Source organism: Nomia melanderi, chromosome 11 (genome assembly GCF_051020985.1).
Source record: "Nomia melanderi isolate GNS246 chromosome 11, iyNomMela1, whole genome shotgun sequence".
Taxonomy (NCBI): domain Eukaryota; kingdom Metazoa; phylum Arthropoda; class Insecta; order Hymenoptera; family Halictidae; genus Nomia; species Nomia melanderi.
In genome coordinates this window covers 4,639,079-4,663,958 of record NC_135009.1, presented here as the reverse complement: position 1 = coordinate 4,663,958, position 24,880 = coordinate 4,639,079, and the positions used below count along the sequence as shown (strand labels likewise).

Genomic DNA, 24,880 nt, shown 5'->3' with positions numbered 1-24,880 from the left:
TACTTATTTAAGCCTTAAATTATTTTAATTAGTTTTTGATATTTTATACGTATGTCAGAAAAAATTAAGTTATCTATTCGAATTATTATAAAACATGTTCTTCGTTAATCTTAAGTATTTCTAAAAAATATTCTACATATTTTGCAAAAATAATTTTTAATAATGGTTAGCTTCATAAGTTAATTATTAAATTAACTATTAAAGTACAGTATTCCTCAATTTGTAAACATTAAGAAAAGTATAACAAATGTAGTTAATCTGCAGTAACAAATACATTTTACAAATGATATTGTATATTCAATTTTTCTACGATAACATTTAACAACAAAATCTACTAGCAATATAAAATAACTAAATACGTAAAATATATGAAAAAATAAAATAGTCGTTACGAAAAAGTAAATGGTGGCGCCATCAAGCTAATTTCAGTGTCATTACATAACAACGTTTAAAATCATTTTAGTGCCATCTGTCCGTAGAAATGAAGTACTGCTATTTGGCTAATAATTTGGGTGTTTTATTATAGATGGCGAGTAAAAAAATAAAATTGTGGCGGTATTTTCTGCACTGAATTTCAAATAGATAACGAACCGATCTGATTCTTCTTGATAATGATTTATGTAAACAAGCACTGGATTAGAAATTGATAGACAATAGAAGATATGTCCATTTAATCTGATTATAAGTGAAGTTTGTAATTAGCAGACACAAGATTCACATAATAGTAAAATTTCAGCATAAAACATGAAATAATAAAATATTGACAGTACATTAATACGAGTACGAAAAATTATAAATTTTTAAATTCATAATATTTACAACTGTTATTACACGCACTGAAAAAAAACTGTTATTACACGCACTGAAAAAATAGGCAGTAACAAACAATTTATTAACAAGTGAGTAAAATATGTAAGTATTGTGTCAGATAATCTACATTTTATTACAAGAAATTAAACAATATTTTAATCTCTACTAGTAAGTAATCCATTAACGAAGTATAACAAATATACAAATATACTTCAGGACAAAATATTTATTGCAGTATGTATAAATTAATAATACACATCAAAGCAAAAAGAAAAATTCCTTTAAATAAATATAAATATAATTTAACTAATTTCTCCACACAAAATCCAAAAATTCTTCACATTTAAAAATACTCCAAGATGTTATTATAGTCAAAATAGCAGCATAACTAAATATACTAAAACTTCTTTTTTAATTTCATTTAAAGTATTATTATATTTACATATACCCTAACAGTTCTAACAAACATTTATATTTAATATACTCGTAAAAAACGTCTAAAATAAACAGCAAATGTTTAAAACAAAGAAATCGTTAAAAAAATAAGACTAACGCCATTCAGGACCTAAAAAATTAAACAATCCTAATGAAATAACGAACAAACAAATAAATTGTAAGTGTCTGCAATCACGAGTCTCGGTGTTCGACCATTTGATAATTTGATCCAAACTACTCCGTGGTCTAATGGTCATCGTGGGTTACCATGACGATCATTGTTTTCCCCCTGACAACTAACATGGCGGAGGTTGAGGGTAAGTTTGTACACGGAAAATCGTTCGTGCCAGTATTTACGTGACCGCGGCCGTTCGCCTGCCATAAATAACGCATCGAGAGATCGTAACGATCGTCCGGAGGGCTTTTTCTCTGCGCTGCACTTCCGTCCGGTTCCAGTTTCGCGGCCGAGACCGTCTTCTAAAAATATAATACCCGAGAACCACGCACGCGGCCACGAGCGCGTTCGGACGCACGAGCGGAACAGAGAGGAGCTAGCGATGGGTCCGAGCTACCTATCCGATCTTATCTGTCGTTGATCAGCATTCCTCGAAAGAGAGACCGGCGAGGAGGTAAGGGTAGAGATTTCACGGAGTGCACAAAATCGCGATGTTTTTCAATCGGTGAATCGATTATTGACGTGACAACCCGCCGCAAGTATATACGGTCGAATCATAACGAGTTTGTTTCCATGAAAAACAATTTATTATTTCCATGGTACTGGTAACAGTGGATGAATGATGGTACCTGCAGACAGCACAGGCGCTATTTACTTTATGTTCAGATTACGAATCGTTGAATTTATCTTAATACTATGACGGCATACTGATGAGCGTGGTATAAAGTTTCGTTTGATATTAAAAATTGATTTTTAAAATAAACTTGAATAGATCTTTTGGGATCTAAGAAAAGTTCTTGACTCTTTTATTTGAAACATCCGTGAATTAATTCAGAGATATTATGGAACTAAATTTTGAATTTGATAAATAAATGAGTTAAAAATATTTACTATATTATATAAGAAATGAGAAGTAGAAATGATGTTAAATTTTTATGATAGCAGTTATATTTATAGTTGGCTAAGAAATTTTATAATACCATACCACTACTAGTAATTCGCAACCTTTAATGCCACTTTTATAAATTTAATTAATACATGTGTTTGTTCCCGCCAAATCATATTAGGTCCACTTTATAAAAATTTTTATATTGTTAATTATATTAAATTTATTGAGTAATTTTGTGTAGGTCCATCGCTTTGTCGATAGTGATGTGAAAACATATCGCGTGATTGATTTATCCTATATACCTCGCCTGTGCTTATTACTATTACTATTCAATTTTATATAATTAATCGAGTAGAACTGAATGTACACAAATATTGAATTATTTAATACTAGAATCTTCGGAAATTGAATTTCATTTAAAAGCATTCTTAATTTTCATATTCAGTATTTTTTATTTCTCGTATTATACCATTTTTCCAATTTAATTTTATTGCCAATAAAATATTGTGAACAAATATTTAATGCACAAAATTAAAATATTCTATTTTTTGCTTTAGATGTTTGAAATAATAAACTTTACGGAAACTTCGTCACTTATTTAAAATATTATTTCATTTGAACGGTACAGCATTTCATATTTTAAATTATATTTAAAGTATTTTATCCAGTTCTGGTTCTTTCAACTATCGATCGATTTATTACGTTTAATCGTGATCCACGTTTCATGGCTAAGGAGGGCGTGTATTTACCGGAAGCGGAACTCGTAAAAGAAACAGGGACATGAGCTTGAATGGAATCGATATTTCGCTGCAACTGGACACTTCCTTGCACTTATGAGACTTGTCAAAGCTTCTGTGATTATGAATAAATGAAAAAATAGTACAATCACCTAAAGGAATTAATAACGCCCTTAAACTAAGTTGAATTTACGATAGATTGTTATAAATTACTAAGAAAAACCATTTGCATCAAGTCTTCGTTTTCTACAGTCTTCTATTACTATGTGGGTTAAAATAAAGGGATTATATTTGTTCTCTTAATGTCATATCGATTTAGAATCCAATTTGGTTTAGTCTTTAGTACCCTAAAGTATCACAGACCTCAATACATATTTTTCGGGAGCCATTTCATTCTAACAGTTGCTGAAAGTAGGTATATAGTTCACGAGTTTCCTGTGTATTTTATTATTAATTTCAATGATTAAAAACAGAAACAGAAAGAATCAAGTAAAACGATTTTTTACAGAAAAATTAAAAACCTTTAAGAAATTCAGATCGAAATTTGGAAGCTATATAAGTGATTGCGAATTCAAAAAGTTCTTACTTACATAGTTATCATTCGTTCAATACAAAGTTCCATTCATTCATTCATTTAAGTATTCAGCGTCCACTCGGCGCCATTGCTACGCGCTGGAAGGAGCTATCTCTCTTGATGCTCTCGCGGTGACACCTAAAATAAGTCTCTTTTATAAGAGGCGAAAGAGGCTGCGTGAACGTTGCGTACAAGAGCAGGTTCGTGATTATGGTGCAGCTCAGTCAGTGTCTTTCCATGCTGTTTGTTCGATGTTGTGCTGCGTTTCGAGGAGAACCGTCGCAGGGGCGGACCAAAGGCCCCCCTACGATCACTACATATCAAAAGTGCAACCTGTCGAATCGGGGAAAGTAACGGAGGTCGAGAAATATTCCAAATCAGGTGAGATCTTCACCCTCCAACGAGGAATTGGAGACTCGTTCGAATTTTCTTCCTTTTTCTTGAATACTCTTACTTCGTTTCAACGTTGACTGTTCTTAATTCTTCTTTATTAATAGGTCATTGATGTCTAATTAAGGGTTTGTTTGATGTTGATTGATAATTTTGCTAGTTGAAATGTTTCCTGTAAGAATTGTACTTCTTTTATACTATTGTTCTGGGATTATAGTGGTTTTTACAGCAATGATTGTTTGAAAATATAAGTTTTTGTAATTAAATGGAATGTTCGAAAATTTTTGAGGATGTTTGTACATTTCCGAAGAATATAAGTGTCGTGATACAATTTTGTTTTAGTAGATTGCCTGAAAAGGTTATTAGTATTAGTTATAGTATTTTCGAGAACAGATGTCTAAGCTTTATATTGTTATGTAGGTTGTACTTTTAATTAAAAGTTTGAGTGCACGTAACAACAAAGTTCTCCGATTAGAACAATAAGCTTTATTTTTATTTCACTTTTATTTTATCCGCAGATAATTATTGGCATTAAATTAAATTGAGTTTCATTTACAATACATCAATCTATACTATTTATATATGAAAGTAAATGGAAAGATTATGTTAATTATCATGTAATAAGACATCTTTAATCAGTAGATATTGTGAAATGTTGGTTAATATCATTTTAGCGATTTAATTACAGTTTCACTGTTTTTGGTCTACCGATCTTATAAATAGTAAAATAATAGAATTTTTGTGAATATGTTAGTTCTGACATTGGAGAAGTTTTATGTCTATTTCTTCATTTGGTAGTGAAAAAGAATCACAGCGTTATTTTTCATCTTGCAGCCTTCGTTGTGCACGCTCATTTGCTTCATTCTTTCATAGCAATTGCGTTACTGGCTATACAGATTTCTCGACCTTAGATCTTACAAAACATTAATAGCTCGACGAAAGGAAAAACTTGTTTTCCATCGACACGCTTTTCCGTTGCATTTTGATTAAGAAGGGATACTATTGCAGTTATTGGGCAAGGAGTTGTGGCTCTTTAATGTTTTTAATTTCAATGGCAAGGTATTTGAAAGTTATAATTTTTATAACTTTTATACATTTCATAATATTCATAAGAAATGCAGATTCTGAAGAACTCTAAATTAATTGTAACAAAACTAATCGAAGCAATAAAGTTTAGATAACAGATAATGTTCATATGGTGAAGTCATTATTTAGGGAAACAAAAGGTGTTATTCTTTGTATTTCATGATTTAAAACATTATATTATTTATTACGATTAGATGAACGGAATAGTGAATCTACGTTTAATAAAAACAAACTTATTTAAAGAATAAAAATAAGAATTTTTCATTGATTAACAAAATTTAACAATAATTTTTTTGCACCATATTTATTGTATGCTTTACTTTTATTTAATATTACAAATAAAAGAATTGGTTTTAATTACATACAACAAAGTACATAGCATATGAAGTAAATTTATAATTATGTGTATCAATAAATATTAGGTGACTACAAATTGACATCCACAGATTTTTTAATAAACCATGTGTTATTCAGATTCTATATATCTATATTATTTGAAAATTTATAAAATACAAATAAACATTATATCATTTACTCTTTATTTTTTGCTACAATAATCTTATACATCATAGCATAAATGCCACCTTTATTCTAATTTTTGTAAAGTAATCCACGAAAATATTTCATGAACAGTAATGCAAAAACACAAAGTTTTACAATACATTTTATTAATATTATAATAGTTGTAGATTTACATAAATTCTTACTCGTCTGCAGGAACAATAACATATTATACATATATAAATTATTGTAGCACATACATATATAATATTTTTACTTCCTGCTTACTTGCACGCCTCATAAATCATATATCTCTTAATCATTTACTTTACGATGTCTCTACGAACAACAACCACTTTGTCGTTAATAATTCGCTAAAGAAGTAACTAATTTTTCTCTAAAACTGAAGTATTCACAATAAAAACATCTCCTATTTCAACAAGAAAACAAAACAACTGCTACTTATAAACTTATTTTAACCCCTTGATTTCCTTTACAATTGTGCTTAATAAAAGCACTTTATTGCATTTATTGGAAAAAGAGAAGACTTTAACGTTTATTTTATATCTACGTTTACTGTAAATCTTAACGATTGCTAATAAAAAAAGTAACATTCAATTCATGCTCGAAAAGATTAAATACCATTTAGATTTGACGAATTCAGTTTAAAATCCACATCACAAATCCGACACGATGTCACAGCACAAGGAGTTCAAATCCTGTTCACGTGTCTCAATGTTACAAAACAAGGGGTTCATCCTTCGGCCTATAATATGGCGTCAGACTATCGAAGATTTCTAACATAGTCTAACAAATATAAATGTCATTCAATTTCTTTGGGTTCAAACGAAACATTGTCTTTCTTGTTATTATAGTTAGTATGTTTCAGAATAAAATTGGACATAGAAATGGCATGCAATTTTTGGACTTTTCTAATAAATCATTAACGACGAGTAGTTTTAACAAGTATAACTGCGAAACTAAATCGTAGGGCAGGGGGTTAGAACGAAAGGAAACAGTGAAAAAAGAGAATTCTGTCCATCAGAGCGGTTGGATTCGTAATCCAGCCGTGAAGGTGACACATAGAAAAGGCGTTACACGGCCTGGCGGGCATACCATCCGCGGAAAACCGAGGACGGAAGGAATCGGCGTCCACGGGAGCACGCGCGGCGGATCTCTTCCACGCGTGGAACAGTTACAATGCTCGAACGGTAACTCATAATGCCTAAAATGGAAGCTTGCTCCTCCGTGGGCGAGCTGCTCTCGCGGGGGCGACACCTCGTCTTCGTCCTCCTCGCCGTGGATGTCGTTTTAGTTGGAGAACCACGCAGGTGTCCGCGATCGGCTAGCCTCGCGACAAACCTGATTAATTATCGTCCCGTTGATAAACGCACTGCCGCGACACGGGACTCTGTCGTACACGTTAATCGTTGATCTCCGGCAGGCTCAGCGCAATCCTCTTACTGGTATCGTTGATTCTAACCCTGGAATTCCTTCGTGATCGGTCCCTTTTAATTTCATTTCGTCGCGTAAATATTCGATGAATTTGTTGAAGTTAACGTTCTATGATTGTTCGTCATACGAATTACACGTGCAAGTGCAGTCTATGTTCAGTTCGAACGCAAATGTTTAATGTAAAGTGACTTCAATGATGTCGATAGAAGCTGCTAAGAATGGAGACCTGATTGATCAGTGAATCACAATACGTAACTTGAAACGCAGGTTCTGAGAGGGTGTCTAACAGTAAAACCTTTGTATTCATTGTTTCGGAAGTTTGCCTCCTATTTGGAAGCTTAACGTTTCACTGGGAAAGATGTCGATAAGTCTCTTACCGCTAGCAAGTGCAGTGTTTAATAACTGTTTCTAATTTAGCCGTCGGTATGTACCCACGAGGCGAGTCTCTCGACGTGTTAAATGGCGCTTGAGTTTACTTTGTACCAAACTTCGCGCAGACTGAGTCAGATCAAACTATTCGATCGTCGATGTTCGTGTCCTTCGTATAGGATGGACGGGTTCTCTTCCGTTGAAGGGACATCGGGGAGACCTTTAGGGTAGATGTTGATATCGGTTCACTGATTCCGTTCAGCGTTTATCGAAATTCTTCTGACTCACTCTGCTCGATCCACGGACGCATCTCCTGAAACAGGAGGGGAGCATCGGCGTCAACAACAGACTAATTCTCGGTAAATGGACACAGATGTGCCGCCCATCCTTCTGCCGTGCGCGATCTGCGCACGGACTTTTATGCCGCAGTCGCTGGAGAAGCACAAGAGGATATGCGAGCAGACTGCGAATAAGAAGAGGAAGCCGTTCGACTCGGCGAAACAAAGGATACAGGGCACCGAGCTGGCGGAGTTCTTACCCAGGCAGGAGAAAAGGCGGTCCGCACAGGACAACAGGACCGACGGATTCAAATCCACTTGGAAGCAAACGCATGATGACTTCCTGCGACAGATTAGAGCCGCTCGCAACGAAATTGTAAGTCTGTAACATTTTTGATAGTGATAAGTGTTGAAAGTTTTTACTGTATCGGTAATACTGATATAGTATCCATGAGTTCTCAAACCCCTGATGATTCCAGCTGCGATGCTAATCATTCCTAATGGACACGGCTTACATCTGGAAACTTTGAACACTTACCATAATATTCCTGGCTGTGAAAGCTTCAAACGTTTTCGATAATGTAGGTTGAATTGATAGCCGTGACACTTTGACTGCCGTGTCACCTGAAATTGGGTGAGGTGATCTTTTAAATAAATTTAAGAATTATTCATTTCGTCGACGTATCGAGCAAAGGGAATTTTTTGTTAAATCTACAAGGTGTAAGAAGATTGGAAGAGCAATCCTTGCGGAAACATTGAGTCTTCAGTATCTGTTTCTTAGTTTTAACTGTATAGGTTTTTGATGACTGCCAATTTGGCAATAATGTTACAGCGTTATACTGTTGTCGTCTAACTTGTAGCAGTCGAAAGGTATGGCTAAATAATTATGCTAGAAGTGTTATTAAACCCAAATAACCCTTGAAAAGTGGACTTTCTCGAGGACTTTATAGGTAGCTTTGCTTGGGACAATTCGAATTCTTATTTTCAACGAAATACGTTGATTTTTTTGCCAAATCTAAATAAACTAACTGATATATTAAGTCAGCTGTAAGAAAATAAGAAGTTAAATGAAGTTTCTGAAAATAATAATTTTCTATTTAATCATTAGTATAAAATCTGAAAAAATTTTGATAAGTAGCAATTCACAAAACATAAATTGATAAGCTTTACCAATCTTTTAATAGACAATTGATTTTATGAAAATTAGTGGTAACATAGTATCTAAAGGTTGTAGGCACAAGTTGCGGTAAACTAATGATCCGTTACAAGCTCCGAATCATCTCTCATTAAATTGTATTGTAAGATCCTAATATCCATACTTTTACTGTAATCAGTAAAGAACCTCCATTTATTTCATTTTACGTATTAGAAATGGATACTTAAAAATTTCAGTTTGTACATCTGCTGTCATTCATGAACTGTGTTAACTACTATTTTATCTGCCATTCATGTAAGTGGGAAGTGTAAAAATCGTTTACTTTGCACGAAGTAGTATGCAATTAAGATAATTGGTAAATATAAACCGTGAGAATCAAATTGAAACAGAAAGCAGGTGGAGAGCAACGCGTGGTGAGAATTGCAGGTAGAACGCAGATTAACCCAGATGCATCGCGAATGAGGCAAGTGCGTTCGCGCGTGAGATGAATGTTCTTATACCACGCACTATAATATTATGTTCGCAACCACCATTTTTATGGTACATGTATAACCAAATGCATGCGAATGCGATGAGCTTTTCTCAGACAATAAACGCGTGTTCTTGGATAGGTGCACTGCAATTTAAAAATATTTTGACTGAAATGAAAAAGCCATTTTTGCTATAAATAAACAATACCTGTATAGTATACGGTTCTCATATAAAAACAATTAAACGGCAAACACAGATTGTGTATATCTTCGATTGAGAAAGTAATATTTTTCCGCAAGATACGAGGCGCCATTGATGATCCTCGGTGCTAACATTCATTAGCCGCTCCTTTCAGCGCAACGCAATCACCTCATGCATACAATCATAATAGAAAATGACTTTTAATTTAGTATTATAAATTTAAAATTACTTTAGTTAAATAATAATGATAATGATTTAATATTCTAATAATAATATATGCGTCACAGTCAGATATATATATATATATATATATGAATGAGCGTTTTATTTTAAATATTGACTTTTATTTCCATTCCAAAAGATGTGTCATCCATACGTGGGCAATGTGAGAAACAAAATATTAATCTTTCCAAGATTGGCATTTTTTAATAAGAATAGTGTCTTTTTTTCAAAATTATGTACGACGTAAGTAAAAGTCCTTTAATAGATGAGTATATCTTCCATAAGAATTTTTAACTGCATAACAAAATATATATACAAAATTTATGCCATTCTCAGTACAAAGTCCTTATTATTCTAATTTCCTAAAAAATAAAATCTGACTTGTTTTGGCGTACACATTGTCCTCAAAAAACGTCTCACGTGTTTCCTATCTCAGAGTTAGTCATGTTCTTATTATTTATGAAAAATATAAATAAAAGAATCTTAATATATACAATAACATATTTATTGTACTAAGCATTATTTACTGTCTAATATAATTTCAGGTGGACGGCACGATGCAAAAATCATGCACAACGGTTCTCTCGTCAAGCGCTCCGACGCGCGCAAACGAACAGGGTGTCTGTCCCACCTGCAACCGCCATTTTGGTATCAAAGCTTACGATAGGCACGTGGCCTGGTGTAAGGATAGAATCGCACAGGTGCCAGTCAGCCCAGCAACGAATATTGCCAAGGAACGACTCGAAGCTCGGATGAAGTATCGGGCCCCATCTTTGAAGAGTCGCAGACAAATTACACGCGAAAAATATTCACCAAACTCTGCTACGAATCTTCATTCCGGCAGCAAAACATCGCCCACGCAGCCCATGAATAGAGCCAAGGAAAGCGCCTCGGCACCGAACTGCAACAAAGGCAATGATGATCCTATCAAGCAGAAACCTGCTATTGTGTAAGTTACCATATATAGTTCTGATGTTTATCGCTTGTTGTATTACACATATCAAGTATCACGATGGTATCGCATAACTAGACAATAGAAGTTAATGCAAAGTAAAAGTTAAACGCGTTGACTACCACGACAGTCACCGATTACCGAAGCTTACTACAAATTACAAGATAATAATTATCATTTGTAAGGTAACTGATGTCGAATAAAAATGCTCAGTAACGTAAATAACTAAATAATTACGTAACGTAAGAATTTTCACACTAAATAATTAATAATTTTTCCTTTTTATCATTATTACTAAAAGAACAATTGATATATAAAAAACTGATGCTTTTAGCGATGGTCAACGTGTTAATATACAAATAAAGAAACATCTGCTTCTCTAAAAATGTAAATAAATGTGAAAAAACAGTATGCATTTATAAGAACGTCTGTAACTTAATAGTGGACGACAAAATAAATAATACAAACATGAATTTACAAAAACTTTTGTGAATAATAATTATGAGTAAGAACCTCAAAAATTCTTTTCTAACTATACGAATTTATAAAAAAAATTTCATTATTACAGAAGACGTTCTGGACAATCGAAAGAGGCAAATCCGACAGGACCAATGAAATCTAGACCAAATGATCGCACGAATAGGTAAGCGCCTTACACTTTCCCAGCTACGCAATCAGTATTACCAAAAAATACGATAAGAAATCCGTAGTATTTACGATTAGTTTAATTGTGGCTAGTGTGCACGAGGAAAAAGAAAAGGGACAAGGTTGTTTCCACCGGAGAAATATTTGCAAATAAAAAAAAGAGAACGACACCAAAAAGTATTTGCTAAGAGATATTATAAAATAAATTAAACTTTCCATTAAAATAATAATCACAAAGTTATTCGCAATTTCTTCTAAAAACGTTGACGGCTCTCTTGATGTCAGGTCATACATCCTTGATCCTGTTTCCTCATCCTCAGGCCACCAGAAGACGAGTCCGGACCGGTTACATTTCGACCTGCGCCCCTTAGTAAAAGAACCCTCCTTCCTGTACCACCCTTAAAGTATAAGAAACAAAATCTCGAAGAATTCAATATCGTTCCTTCCCCGAGATGCAAACAACAGGCCCGGAAGACGACCAAGCGAGATCAGTTAAAACACTGTCGAGCTAAACCCGATGAGAAGAATCAGCTGTTGCTTTCAGCTAGGTCGCAGAAGTCGAACATCGTTTCCGCTAGGAGCCAAGGGAATCCAAAGCTGAATGACGTTTCCATTAACGTTGATGTCATTGGGATGACCGTGAAACCTTGCAACATATATTCAGGAAGTGAACTGACTACTTGGAAAAGGATCAGTGAGGAAAAGGATCATCCAAATGAAAGTAATGAAAGGGATATTAAAGGTTTGAGTTCCTATGAGTATGATGAAAGAAATAGACATCTTATACATTCTATTCTAAAAGAGAAAGAATCGAAGGTCGAGTTAGATGACTCGACTGTGGATATGAACAGGTTGAGTTCAAGAACAGAGAGTCCAATTAATTGGCCACCTGCTACACCGAGATTGAATCGAACCTACTCGTTCAAAAAATCATTTGAAGAAATTAATGACCCCCAATTATGGGATCAATGGAGATGGAAACCTGTGAAAAACAGTCCTCGAGTGGAATTTTGTTTGGGAAATGTAGAGAAGGTACAAAAGCTACATACGTGCTCTATTAATTACGATTTTCAGTGTTTAAAGAAAAGGACAGATGATGAGTCTTTGAAGGACTTGGACTGCAAAAAAAAGAAATCGAAAAATTCCGAAAAATTTTCGGGATGCTTCAAATCGGCAAGGGACAAAATTTTGGAGAGGAAACGGTTGAAGTCTCCTGGTTGTAAAGAATTTCATCAAGGAAGTCAGAAAGAAGTGAATTGTTTTGACAATGCTAAAATTGTGTACTCGAAAACAAATATTCTGGATAAAAGTAATAATAGTAAAACGTGTAGAGATTTTCAAAGAAAAATTGATGATACGAACAAAAAAATTGTGCAAGAGGATTTGATGAAACTTTCTAACGAAAAATTGGCATCCCCAATTTATTTTGAACAATTTGAACTTTCTGAAGAATTAAATAATTTAGAGGTAGATAAAAATAATTTAACTATTAACGATGAGGTGTCTAAGACACTGTCAAGAGATAAAAATGAATCTAAACTAGTAGACACTTGGGAAGCTAAAGAGGAAAATGTAAATAACGCAGATCATTCTTGTACTATTAATGAATCAGAATTTCTCGCAAAGAATAATAACGATATTACAGAGTTCTGCGATATTGAAGCAAAGTTAAATGAGATTGAGTACGAACCTGTTCTCCTGAAAGATGTATTGCGTCCAAGTAGATCGAGCACACCGTTTGATATCGCAAATAATTGGAATGAACTGGAAAATTCACCGAAGAAATTAAATACTCCTCCTCAAAATAAATGGGAAGTAAGTATAAATAAAGAGACAGGATCTGAATTGTTATATCGCGTTGAAATAGAAGAATCGATTTGTCCACATTCGACTCATACCGATTTCGATAAGTTAAAAAAGATAGACACTGAAATCACACTAACAAAACATCAAGATTACCCAACCAATAGTTTTTTAAATGATAGATCATCAATGATTCAAGAAGGAGAAGTAAATACTCAAATTATCAATAAAAACGACATGGCTATTCAGACGACCATCTGTAAATGTTCGTTAAAAGCTATCGATGAAAGTGTCGGAGAATCTATGAATACCAACGAGTCCTTAACAAACAAAAATTCAACAATATTTGAAAAAAATCAAGAAGCATCTTCGAAAACGCAAGTTGTCGATTTTCAAGAAATTCAACAACTATCTAAACAAGATCAACGCGAAATAAACTCGGAAGAAATTAGTCAAGATTACAAAGAAGACGTAATAGATAATCCTAAGACAGATAGTGAGTCGAAATTCACGAAGCCCATTACCAAAACGATCGAAATCGCAGACGAAGAAGTGCAAGAAATTTACAAAAATTCCTCGTCAAAAGATTTCGATTACACTACCGATGAATCTATCAACGAATACGAAGTTGTACCGAGATGTGCTCACGAGACCTCCATCAGAGATAACGTAATTGACGCGCGGAATTTACGATCGATGATTTTATCGGAGTCCCGAATGACCGTGAAAGAATCGTCGGGCGTAGCCTGGAAGTCGCAGTACTCGAAGATGATCGGGATAGAAAACAAGATGTTCGGGATAGAAAATAAGATGTTCGGGAATGCGAACGAAATGAATAGCAGTAAAGAAAGTTTATCGTCGATCGATGGCGTGGATCTTGCAGGTGTTAAACAGGTGGAAACCCTCGAGGTGGAGACGATCGAGGAAATCGGGACTAGAAATAGGAGCATCAGGTTCAGGATATTGCCGGAGATCAAAGGAACCACGGTGATGGTTAAAAAGGATTACGATGAAAGAGGAACGATCAGTACCCAGACTTATTGGGAAAAGGCGTCGAAGACGTCCAGACATCGTTTAATTAATCTCGATTCGCCGTGTCAACGGACTAGCAGGTTTCTTAAGAGAAATCCAAAAGTCCATATCCTTCCTCCTGTTCCGAGTAACTCTTCCTTGATGAAATGCAGGTAGGGCGGGTTGAATGGTAACTTTGTCCAACGAATTTTTCTTTTTCCTTTTTTACGTATTTTTAACTCCTTGCCTTATGATTTATTTCTTCATTATGATCGATACAACTACTTTACTGTCAATACTTCATTAAGAAAAGAACAAACTTTTATGCTTATCCTATGCCCACGTTTACTATAAAGGTTAACGATTGATAATAGAAAAATAATATTTAATTTATATTTAACAAAAATAAATAACACGCAGATTTCTTAAATTCGGATTAAAATTTTCGTCTCGAGTCTGACACGACATTGTAGATCAAGGGGTTAAACATTCGATGAATAATTCATGTAGATTTCGGTGTATTAATCCTTTGCGGTCGAATGCCACAGTAACGAAGAGCTTTTGAGCTTTCATATTTGAAGTCAAATGCTGCAAATAAATCATTTCATTACTCAAATAATGAGAGATTGATATGTGGTTTTGTTTTTTTCTAATATTTAAGACTTCTATGAATTATCGGTTCTTTACGGGAAGAGTTCCTGGAAGTTGAAGAAATGTTTGTCCGCAAGGGGTTAACGGTTTGTGTTTTAGCATAAAAATGAGAATAATAATCATAGGAAAATCTGAGAATCATTTATTTCTTCGCTCACAATCTTTGAGAAATTTAATTTTGAAATTAGAAACAAATTATCAACTATATTACCACGTTGAATGCCGTGGGAGTCACCGGTGACCCCAACTAAAGCGTATTACTATGGTTCACACAATTAAACGTTGATCATGTGAAAACATTTCTATATTCTAAATAATGTTATCTAATGTGGTGATATTCAGCTAGACGAACGCGCAATAAAAATAATGTAATTCAATCAAATTATTCAATATTTGATTTCTTCCATTTCATGTATTTTGCTCTATGAAATTGTACAGCATTCAATGTGTTAATGATGGCTTCTTATAATTTTCCTTGTACCAAATACCCTTTAAAAATCTTAATGACGTGTGTATATGTTACATCTCTTGCCAAAGTATGCACATCATATTTTCCTATTTGATTTGAATATTATTCACGGGAAAAGAATTGATTTATTAGAAATACAGTTTGACCTGCTAATGCAAAAGTAATTAACAGAATTACATAGAAATAGATTGTCGTGTGATCGACGCGTTGCTTGCAAGTATTTGAATTTCATGCATTCAGGGTATCCATTATTAGAAAATAATTCGACTCACAGGTTTTAAATAACAGTGAATAATTTGGGATTCAATCTTGTCATTCAATTACTCGCACATTGAAGAACCATCGTTTCTTCGTTTTACGTAGAATTCTTAACGCAGTAAAATATTATAGGAACTTAACACTGCCATTACGTCCCGTATGGAGCAATTACGTGCGCAGGCGACCGGATTTTAATCTTGTACTTAGCAGTAGAACGTAAGTTCCAGGTGGTTGAACAAATCGCTATGACAGATTTCTGGTTCCCCATAAAATCATATTTTTGAATCGTTTCGCTTTCTTGTTAGCCCAGCAGAAGCTTCAAACAGGATATAATCCAAACATCAGCTATACAGACAGTATAGAGAACCATGTTAAGTCTTATAGGACGTATTAACCCTTTGTACTCGAGCGGTAACTTACAATCTCCATATGATTTGAAATAGCAAACTTATAAAATTAGATATTCAGTATTAAATTTAATACAGTATAATAAAACGTGAAATGTTGAAATAAAATAATTCTATCCCTTGATTCGCGTATTATTTCTAGTTCATACAGCCAAACATTTAATCAATGTTTCATTATAAAATGAATATATGTAGTGAAAAACCTTTCGAGTACGAAAGGTTAAACCATTAAACAGCCATTCCTATAAATTTAGAATAAATGAAATCTGTGAAATACATTTCTCTTTTTAACGCCTTATCCTATGAATTCTTTCACAACTGTGCTCGATAAAACTACTTTATCGTTAATAATTTATTAAAACAAGAAAAGAATTAGATACTCATGCTGTGTCTATACGTGCTCTAAAAGTTAAAAATTGATAACAGGCAAATAGAACTTAATTTATATTAAAATTAAATTAATAACACCTCGATTTGTTGAATTCGGTTTAAAATTTTCATCACGAGTCTGTCACGATATTATAGGAGAAGGGGTTAAATAGGTTTTAGTTTTTGAAAATATTATAAAAATCACTTTAAAGACTTGTGTTCCATATGGCCCTATGATTAAGTTGATTTTTGAACGTTTATTATTATTGAATAATAAACTTATTATTCCAAATAAAATCGATATTAAAAGTTGACATGGTTTCTCGATCTTGGCACGTTTATCAGTGTACACTGTGTCGCATGCGAATGAAACAACCCATTACCGAGCATTTGCCCGCTATATCGCATAGAGATATGCTTTGAAAACTTGATGAAAGAACATGTTTCATATATTTGAAACATAAGAACTGAAACATAAGGCTAGAAGACTTGACATAAATATTATACATACGTGTTATTATTTCCTACCGTTTAACGCGTACAACCTAGTATCGTTTGTTAGAATAGAAAACGTATATTAGTTTCAACCACCACTATAGAAAATGTTCGGTTCACCGAAGTTCTTTATAGCATGAAAAAAAATTTTTGGATTTTCTTTTACCAATATCACTTTTGACCACCTGTTTTCGTTTTCCACAGCACAAGGTGTTTGAAACAGGCACGTCGTTCGATGAGAGGTGTTGAAATAACCTGAATAAAATTATAAATCACGCATAGCACCATTGTTCCATGATTGAAGATGTTTCTATTCTGACCCTCTGTAATTTAAGAAGAAAATTAAGATCATAAGAAATTAAATATAAAAACGAAATTATGTTTAGGAGAAGAAAATTAAAATTCATTAGAATTTCAAGGCTTTGGTGCTATGACACCAAAACAAAGGATTTTTGTATCTTAATTGAATATCAAGAACGATAAACTAAACAGTAGGCTACACTGATATTTTGTATCGTGACCAGTGATTGTTATATGCGATTAAATATTTCTTAAGTTTTAGTAAACGCGAGTCTGAAACTGTGCAACTTTGAAATATCAATACGTTACGGAGGGTTAAGTGTTTCAATGAAAATTGAATGGAATGTATCATGCAGCATGGATTTAATTTCAGATTACAGATTTAAAAAGTATTTAAAAGGTACAGTTTAGTAGATAGTGTAGTCAAAAATGTTTCGGGTTAGATTTTACAACACAAATTTAACAGGATTATATGTACCAAGGGTATCTTTAAAAAATGGTTTCTTTAGGTGAAATAGTAAAGCAGGTGAAATTAAATTAGCAATATTTTGTTAGAATATTGTCAGTAACCCAAACTAAATCAAATAAATATTGTTGAATAAATTATACAAATTATCCATGGCTAAAATTGTCAGAGAAGTTCCTTTTTCTCATTACGGAAATTTAATAAATATAAAATGTTTACATATATATTAAAGATACCAAAAATTTTCTTCAAAATATTAGTTTGATGAATTAAGCATTTTCAATATAATATTAGTGTAACATAATGTTTATTTAATTTTACATCCTTTACAACCTTTACAACCTTTCTGAGGACTAAATTTTTTCAAAACACTTCACATACATGGTATTCGCTATTAACTTGTTTCGTTACGTAATAAAATCCAAATATCTTCATATATTTGAGAAAAACTTTAAAAACATTTTGTAGTATCCAATCGAATCCTTTGTACTTATACTTCATAAAAGTATTAATTTATATTTATACTTAGTAAGTAAATAAATTCAGTAAATAACTTCATTATTTATACAGTACTTATATTTCATAAAAGAATAAATAACAATAGTATCATATAAAATACAAGAAAATAAAAGAATCTTCTTAACACTTTACCTATCGATAGTAGTGAAAATCGGATTTTCAGTGCAAATGATTCTGAACCGAATTTTTGAGAAACTAGAGCTTATCATTGTATAAATGAGTAAATTAACATTGTATAAATTATGTTATTGTTCACATATTGGAAAACGTATTATAAGTTCTTCATAGGTATCAAATATTTTGAAATTATTCCTTTTTATTAGGTTGATGTAAAAATTTTGAGGTTTCTTGTATGTTAACAAAAAAATGTTTTTCTTCGAAACAAATAACCGTTGTTCTCAAATTATTATAACGTGTATAAAACTCTTCTTTTTATTTCTTAAAATAAAAACTTGAAAACTTTTGCAATCAGCCCAATATAATAACTCGAAATAATGTACCGCTGATATCAGCACTATGTTTTCATTCTAGTAAGCCAGTAGATAAAGTGTTAAATATCTTTCCGTGCCAAGCTAAACACTTTCGGACCTTGCTAGGTATCCTAAAGTGTCCTAGTCACAAAATTGTCTTCCTATTTTCAGCGGCAAGGATTACAATCCTTTCCTGCTAGCAGAGCAACAGATGAACGACCTACTGTCGGATGCCAGCGAGCAATCCGTAGCGGACAGCCCGTTGCTCGAGCAAAACCGCGAGACCCCGTTTCCTCTCTCTCATTCCTCAGCCTTCGTCAAATATCCTTATCAAACTTCTTCCTCAAATCCCAACAAACGATCGTCTTTAATAGCTCCCCCCACAGAATTCGATGACTTAACTTCAGATTTCTCGAGCGACTCGACTGAAACCAATTCATTGTCCCGAGAAGTCTTCTTAAAAGACGACTCCAAGTCGAATGTCGATAAAAAGTCACCGGTCAAAGAGTTAGGTAGACGAGTGATTATCGACAAATCGAAGGCTCTTGGCGGAGAGGTGTCAGAGGACTACAATCGAGGCAGCAGGAGTTTCGTTGGTAGCTCCGAAAAGGCTCGGAAGATCCTCGACAAAGTCTCGTCCAAAATGGTCCGGCCAACCGTCAATCGTTCTTTCTCCGTTCGAGCTTCCTCCGCTCCTAAAACTACTCTCGATAAAAAGAACAATTCTAACGAGACGAAGAAATCTTCTAATAAGAACAATGATTCACAGAGATCCTCTAACGCCAGCTTGAATAATAGAAATAACAATTATACGAACCTGTCGGGCAGCAATCTTAGCCTAAGCTCCATAGTGTCCTCGGACGTAGACATTAAACGATCGAACTCGGCCTTTGACGAGTTGATGACTTCGTTTGAGGATGAGAACGGTTCCTTCACGTCCCTGAAATCCCTCCTAAAAAACGATCCCTTGTCCGTGTCTAGCCCCGTTCACGGAAGACAGCGGAACGATCAGAACAGCGACGAGGAGCTGTCTTCGCCGGAAAGCTACAAGAGGCAGGATCACGGCAAGTTTAGCGGGGACTCCGCTTATAGCAGGTTAATATATATTCTGATATTTAATTAAAAATTTCACATTTTAATATTTATCCTTTGCGGTCTGAAATTTTCATTTCAAACATCAAATTATTTAAAACGGAACGATCGTGAAAAGCTTTGTCATAACTATTACGAAAATTTATAAAACATTTAAACATTATATATACATATAAGAAGTGACCGGGGTCCAAGTCTATACAGTGCGTAGTCACGGCCCTGCATAGCTGTGGTCAGCGAGCGATGTCCGTGTGGCGCGAAAGTTCCGTCACGCGCTCTTCGCGGACATTTTCTTACCCTGTCCCAAAGAAAAACCGATCTCACGCTTCCCACGGAGGGTTCCTCTTCAGAAATGTCTGCAGAATCCAATGGCGCATAGCAAATTCGTGCTAGCCAACCCACTTTTCGTAGAAATGTAATAGAAGTGCATACAAAGTACGCGCATCTAAACTTTTTTAAACTTTGATCATCATTTACAAACATTTAATGATATGCAAAATTCAAAATTTTTATAGCTACGTATTAGGGAAAGTCTCCTTTATTTTCTGCGATAAATTTTAACTGTCTATCGTTTTTAGTTTTCACGTAACACTTGGTCTTCTGAAAAATTCGACCGTTTTTACAGAAACCCAGTTTTTTTCGAAAACTCGACATGACCCAGCAATTTGGTTTTCGGATTCGTATTTAGGGTAAGGAACTCTATAAGAATCACCTAGTGGTTATTGTACCGTGGCAGTCAACGTGTTAACGTTTACATAACGATTTCTTTTGCAATAATGAATTGTTTTAATGATTGGATAAAAAACAAGAGCTTCTATGTTCAAAGTATATATTCGTTTATTTTTATTATTAAATATTAATAAGACAGGAATAATACATTATTTTGACTGGAAAGAAATGAATAATGATCGTATTTAATAAATTCAGTTTAAAAATTGTACTGCATCATTCGATATTCTAAAGCAAGGGATTACTTAATTTAAAACTCAATACGGCACTATTATAATTTATTTAGAAATTATTTGAGTATTATTTACATTATACTTATTTACGAATATAAACATAATATTACGCATAAATATAATGAATACTAGAGTAAAATCAAATGTCCAGTTTGTCCAGTTTGTCCAAATATAGAACCGTAAAGGGTTAACACTTTGAGGGCTGTAGTTGTGGCTGTGTAAGTAGCTGTATCCACAAAAGTGAATACACTTGTTGTCTGGAAACAAATAAAATTGCGTTAGCGACCGTAATGAAAAGTGCAAAAGGTAGCAGAGAAAGGAAAAAAGGCAAAAGAAAGTAATTAATCTTTCAATTCGTAAAAATTAACACTTTCATTGCTATTGAAATTTTTATTTTCTTACTGAAAAGCAATATACCTTTTTTTTTTACTTTTGCATTTGTGTATTTAGCTGTATTATCAACTATTACTTGAACAAAACAGTGAAGAATATTTAAATATGCCACGGCGACGCGATATGTTCCTTTGAAGCGTGGAGATACGACAGTAATTTGCACTCAGTGAAATGCCATCTACGTAAATTGTAAAGTCAACAATTACGTCAGCGATATCACAGAGACTATTGACCGAATACAACGTTTGTGTCACTGTGTCAAGGAAAGTGTTAATGAAAGAAGATATTTTTTCGAAAAATCTCTCATTGTGCGCGCCATAAAATCAAATAATAAAGTGTTTACTTGTCAAACACAGAATAAATGCATCTATAAGATATTCTAACTAAAAACTAAAGCAAAATGAAGAAGAAACACATTTATCTGAACAAATAAATAATTGATCGTTGAAAAAATTAGTACCATTTTGCGCTTTAAGATGGTGTGTACTCGTTGAGCGCAGATAACTGATTAACATCTTCATCAAACCAAAATCGTCTATTCAGTAACAATTTTAAAAGTGTAGTCGATAATAAATCGTTTTATGAAATTTGTTGAAGTGAGAAAATTGATGTTTTCCTCGAATTTCCGATGTGGTACACCTACCGCGGTGGATTCGAGGAGCCCCCTCCCCCCTTTGCTCGTCTTAGGGTTAATCGAATTTATCGTAACATATGAGCCCCAGTACAATACTATCTTCCGCATGCCTAAAACCTCTTTAAATTTCTCCTTCCTAGTTTAAATCGCAAATATTCGCACCATGGACGCAGCACCAACGACGTGGCGGGTCGGCTCGACGAGGACCATATGAGGCAAAACCGGGTCAGGAGCGACGGGGACGGGGTCACGGCCATGCCCAAGTGCAAAATGTCGAAATTCTGTCACGAGTGCGGTTCCAGGTTCCCCGAAACCGCGAAATTCTGCTGCGAATGCGGCATCCGGAGACTCGTTCTTTGAGGGTTCAACATGGAGCGAAAAGGAAATCCAAAGATACGCCCCTGAATAATTTATCCTTGTTGTAATTAGAAGGCAGAACAAATGAAATTGCGTTAACAGATTTTTTCTAGAAGTCGGTCGAGAAATATATTCATAAGATAATCCGAACGAAACGTATATAATCGTGTTAAGTAGATTTGGTGTGGTTTGAGTGCGAACGGGATGGTTCAAATATGCAGAGTGTTATTGACGTATCTTTGAACGTAAATGAATGATAAAAGTCGTGAATACTGTTTTATGAAGATTCCTACTGGTCTGGGTGAAGAAATATTCAATGAAAACTTAATAAACACGAATACTATCAATTTTGTATTGGAATAGTATTGGGTTGATGGAAAATATATATAGACACAGCATTAAACTCTGTCTTAAACGATCCAAGTATTAATTTTACTAAGCTTAATCTTTATCTGATTATTCATCGTGTTCTGTAAAACTAAATTAACAGATTATCTTACAATAGTTTAATAGAATTAATATAATATGTTGCTATATAAATTCCTTATACTTAATTTTGATATATGAAAATCTAGAATATTTTTCGTCATCGCTGCTTCATTGCAATTGAGTATCTTCAAAATTAAGTAATACACGAAAATACTTGCTTGGTTCGAAAATTAACTTGAAAGCAATTGAAGTTTATTTTGTGTTCGTAAGACCCTACATTTATAGCTTATGCATTTATGTTTTGCTGGTCGGGAACACAAAGATTTTAAAATGAAATATTTTTAAACATTTAGTGTTTTACACTTTCATGTCTTATTGATTTGAAAATGTGATTTGTAATTTGACCAATGTATGTATTTATAACATATACAGTTCTCTTAAATTTGGAATATTAAAATATCTAATCAAATTTGTATGACTTTTAATTACAGCCTTTGATAAACGTTCATTGTTTCGTCATTAATCTATTTAATCATTTGAGCAACGAATTTAAGAATAGAAAAACCTCATTTATATTTGAATCATCCCTATGAAATCAATGAACAAAAGTCGGCACGATGGAATTGAAAAAGGAATTATTTTAAATACACGTAAATAATTCTTATCGTTAACGAATCAGGCTCTATTCTTGCAGTGTAGAGCTAAGAATGATGAAAGTTCAAACCGCTATTTAACTCTAGTCACATATACCGATCAACGAGAGTTTCAATGAGGAAATCATATATTCTAAGTATTAGGGAACACAAACAAAACAAACGTCAATTGCAGATGACAGAACCAACATTATGATTGTATAATTGATAAATGAATCATTGTACTTATTCGTTGGAGTAGAGACAGTTTATAGAGTTTGCAAATAGACAGCAGAGGAGTACGGATTTAAAAATTGGTATAGATTCGATTTTGCATTATAGATTCTGCTAAAGCACGTGAGATGCAGTGTTAAAGTAATCGTAACTATTGAAAGGAGAAGTTCAGATCCTTTAAGAATGTATATCGATTTCTTAAAAGAAACAAAAATGCTTATTTAATATCAAAATTACAACACGTCGTAATGAAGAATATTTCAATTATTCATTGAATATTTTTAATGTTTATTCTTAGATAATTACTGCCACGCGTTCTATTACAGTTTAAAAACTAAATATAATTTCAAAATGGTCTACATCTTAAAACACATTTTAAAACAAATTACTTTAATTTGTTTATAGTATTAATTTCATTTTTAAAACAGGTGAAGATAATATTAATTAAACGTTTTTTATTTCGTCTTGTAATTAATATTGCACAAAGCATATTGCATATTATTTTTCCTAAAATAAGTTTTAAAGCTCAAGAAAGTATAAAATTAATCATTTATATCCAAATTAAATTATTCGTAAACGAGGACCGATTCAATAATTACTAGATTTAAAAAGATTAATATTCATAATTGTTTCAATTCCATTATAATGATTATTATTTTTAATAAGGTTGATTAGATTTGAATCTAATGTTTAAAAGAATTAAATATGCGTACATTATATGTTCGTTTTTTAATATTTATCAATTTCCAAAATGTTACTTCATTTTATAAAAACAAAAAAAGAGAATTTAGTATACATTGCTAATATCCTGAACTCCCTTTAAGCGCTGTTTTTACTTCAATATAATGGACGGAAATATTTCAAATAAATTCCATTTGATTTACGATAAATATATAGATGAACAAAATGAAACTATGTAATCGTAGATAGAAGTATTAACCGTTAGCACTGTTCTTTGTTCATTTGATTTATCGTTGATATCCTTGATCACACTTTGTATCTTCACACTGCCTCGATTTCATGTTGGTCTTCGTGAAACACGTTGAAATCAATCTTCTTTTTTACAAAATATCCTATAAGATATGGAGTAACTAGAAAGTTATAAATTTACCTTAAAGGAAGGGTGAAGAGATGATAAAAGAAACAGTTGATTTTAATAAACTTGAAAATGCAGGGTTGTAACGAGAAAATTTAACATATATTCTCTTAATCGTTATTTTATCTCAGATTCTCTGCCTTTTTAATGGTACCGTTCGTTATTAAACTTCCTGCACAATACTCCGACTGTAATGTTTTTATAAGCTTTTTTATACGAATGAGCACAACGAAGCGAGTCAATCGATTACGCAATGTACTCGTATCACGTGTTACGTGTGTTAAATAAAATGGCATAAGCTGAACGACATTCGTTAAAAATAATTCGGGACGTTTTACGTGATAATGATCATTTTTTGGTATCGATGTCATGAATTTTATTTAAAATGAAATATGATATAACGCATTTCAGATTAGGATTGGTTTAAAATAAAGAATGAGTTAGTGAGAGTGATTAATAAAAGCATTTTGTAGCCACAAATGGGACA

General features: G+C 33.3%; 1 protein-coding gene across 1 annotated transcript; it reads left to right on the top strand.

The window, feature by feature from the left end:
- The first annotated feature begins 1,572 nt into the window (after nucleotides 1–1,572).
- Nucleotides 1,573–22,005, top strand: LOC116435165 (uncharacterized). Its single transcript, XM_076371963.1, has 9 exons — nucleotides 1,573–1,874; nucleotides 3,043–4,001; nucleotides 7,795–8,075; nucleotides 10,295–10,698; nucleotides 11,270–11,344; nucleotides 11,667–14,333; nucleotides 15,671–15,754; nucleotides 18,736–19,659; nucleotides 21,786–22,005. Exons 2-9 carry the CDS (start codon nucleotides 3,872–3,874, stop codon nucleotides 22,003–22,005), a joined length of 4,785 nt encoding a protein of 1,594 aa, XP_076228078.1. The 5' UTR covers nucleotides 1,573–1,874; nucleotides 3,043–3,871.
- Nucleotides 22,006–24,880: the final 2,875 nt, after the last annotated feature.

What these genes read in the sequence shown, in the direction of transcription:
- LOC116435165 (XM_076371963.1), top strand. Translation starts at nt 3,872, where the DNA reads ATGTTGTGCTGCGTTTCGAGGAGAACCGTCGCAGGGGCGGACCAAAGG. An exon ending in CGAGAAATATTCCAAATCAG is followed by an intron (nt 4,002 to 7,794) that starts GTGAGATCTTCA and finishes AAATGGACACAG; the next exon opens with ATGTGCCGCCCATCCTTCTG. An exon ending in GGGGACTCCGCTTATAGCAG is followed by an intron (nt 19,660 to 21,785) that starts GTTAATATATAT and finishes TCTCCTTCCTAG; the next exon opens with TTTAAATCGCAAATATTCGC.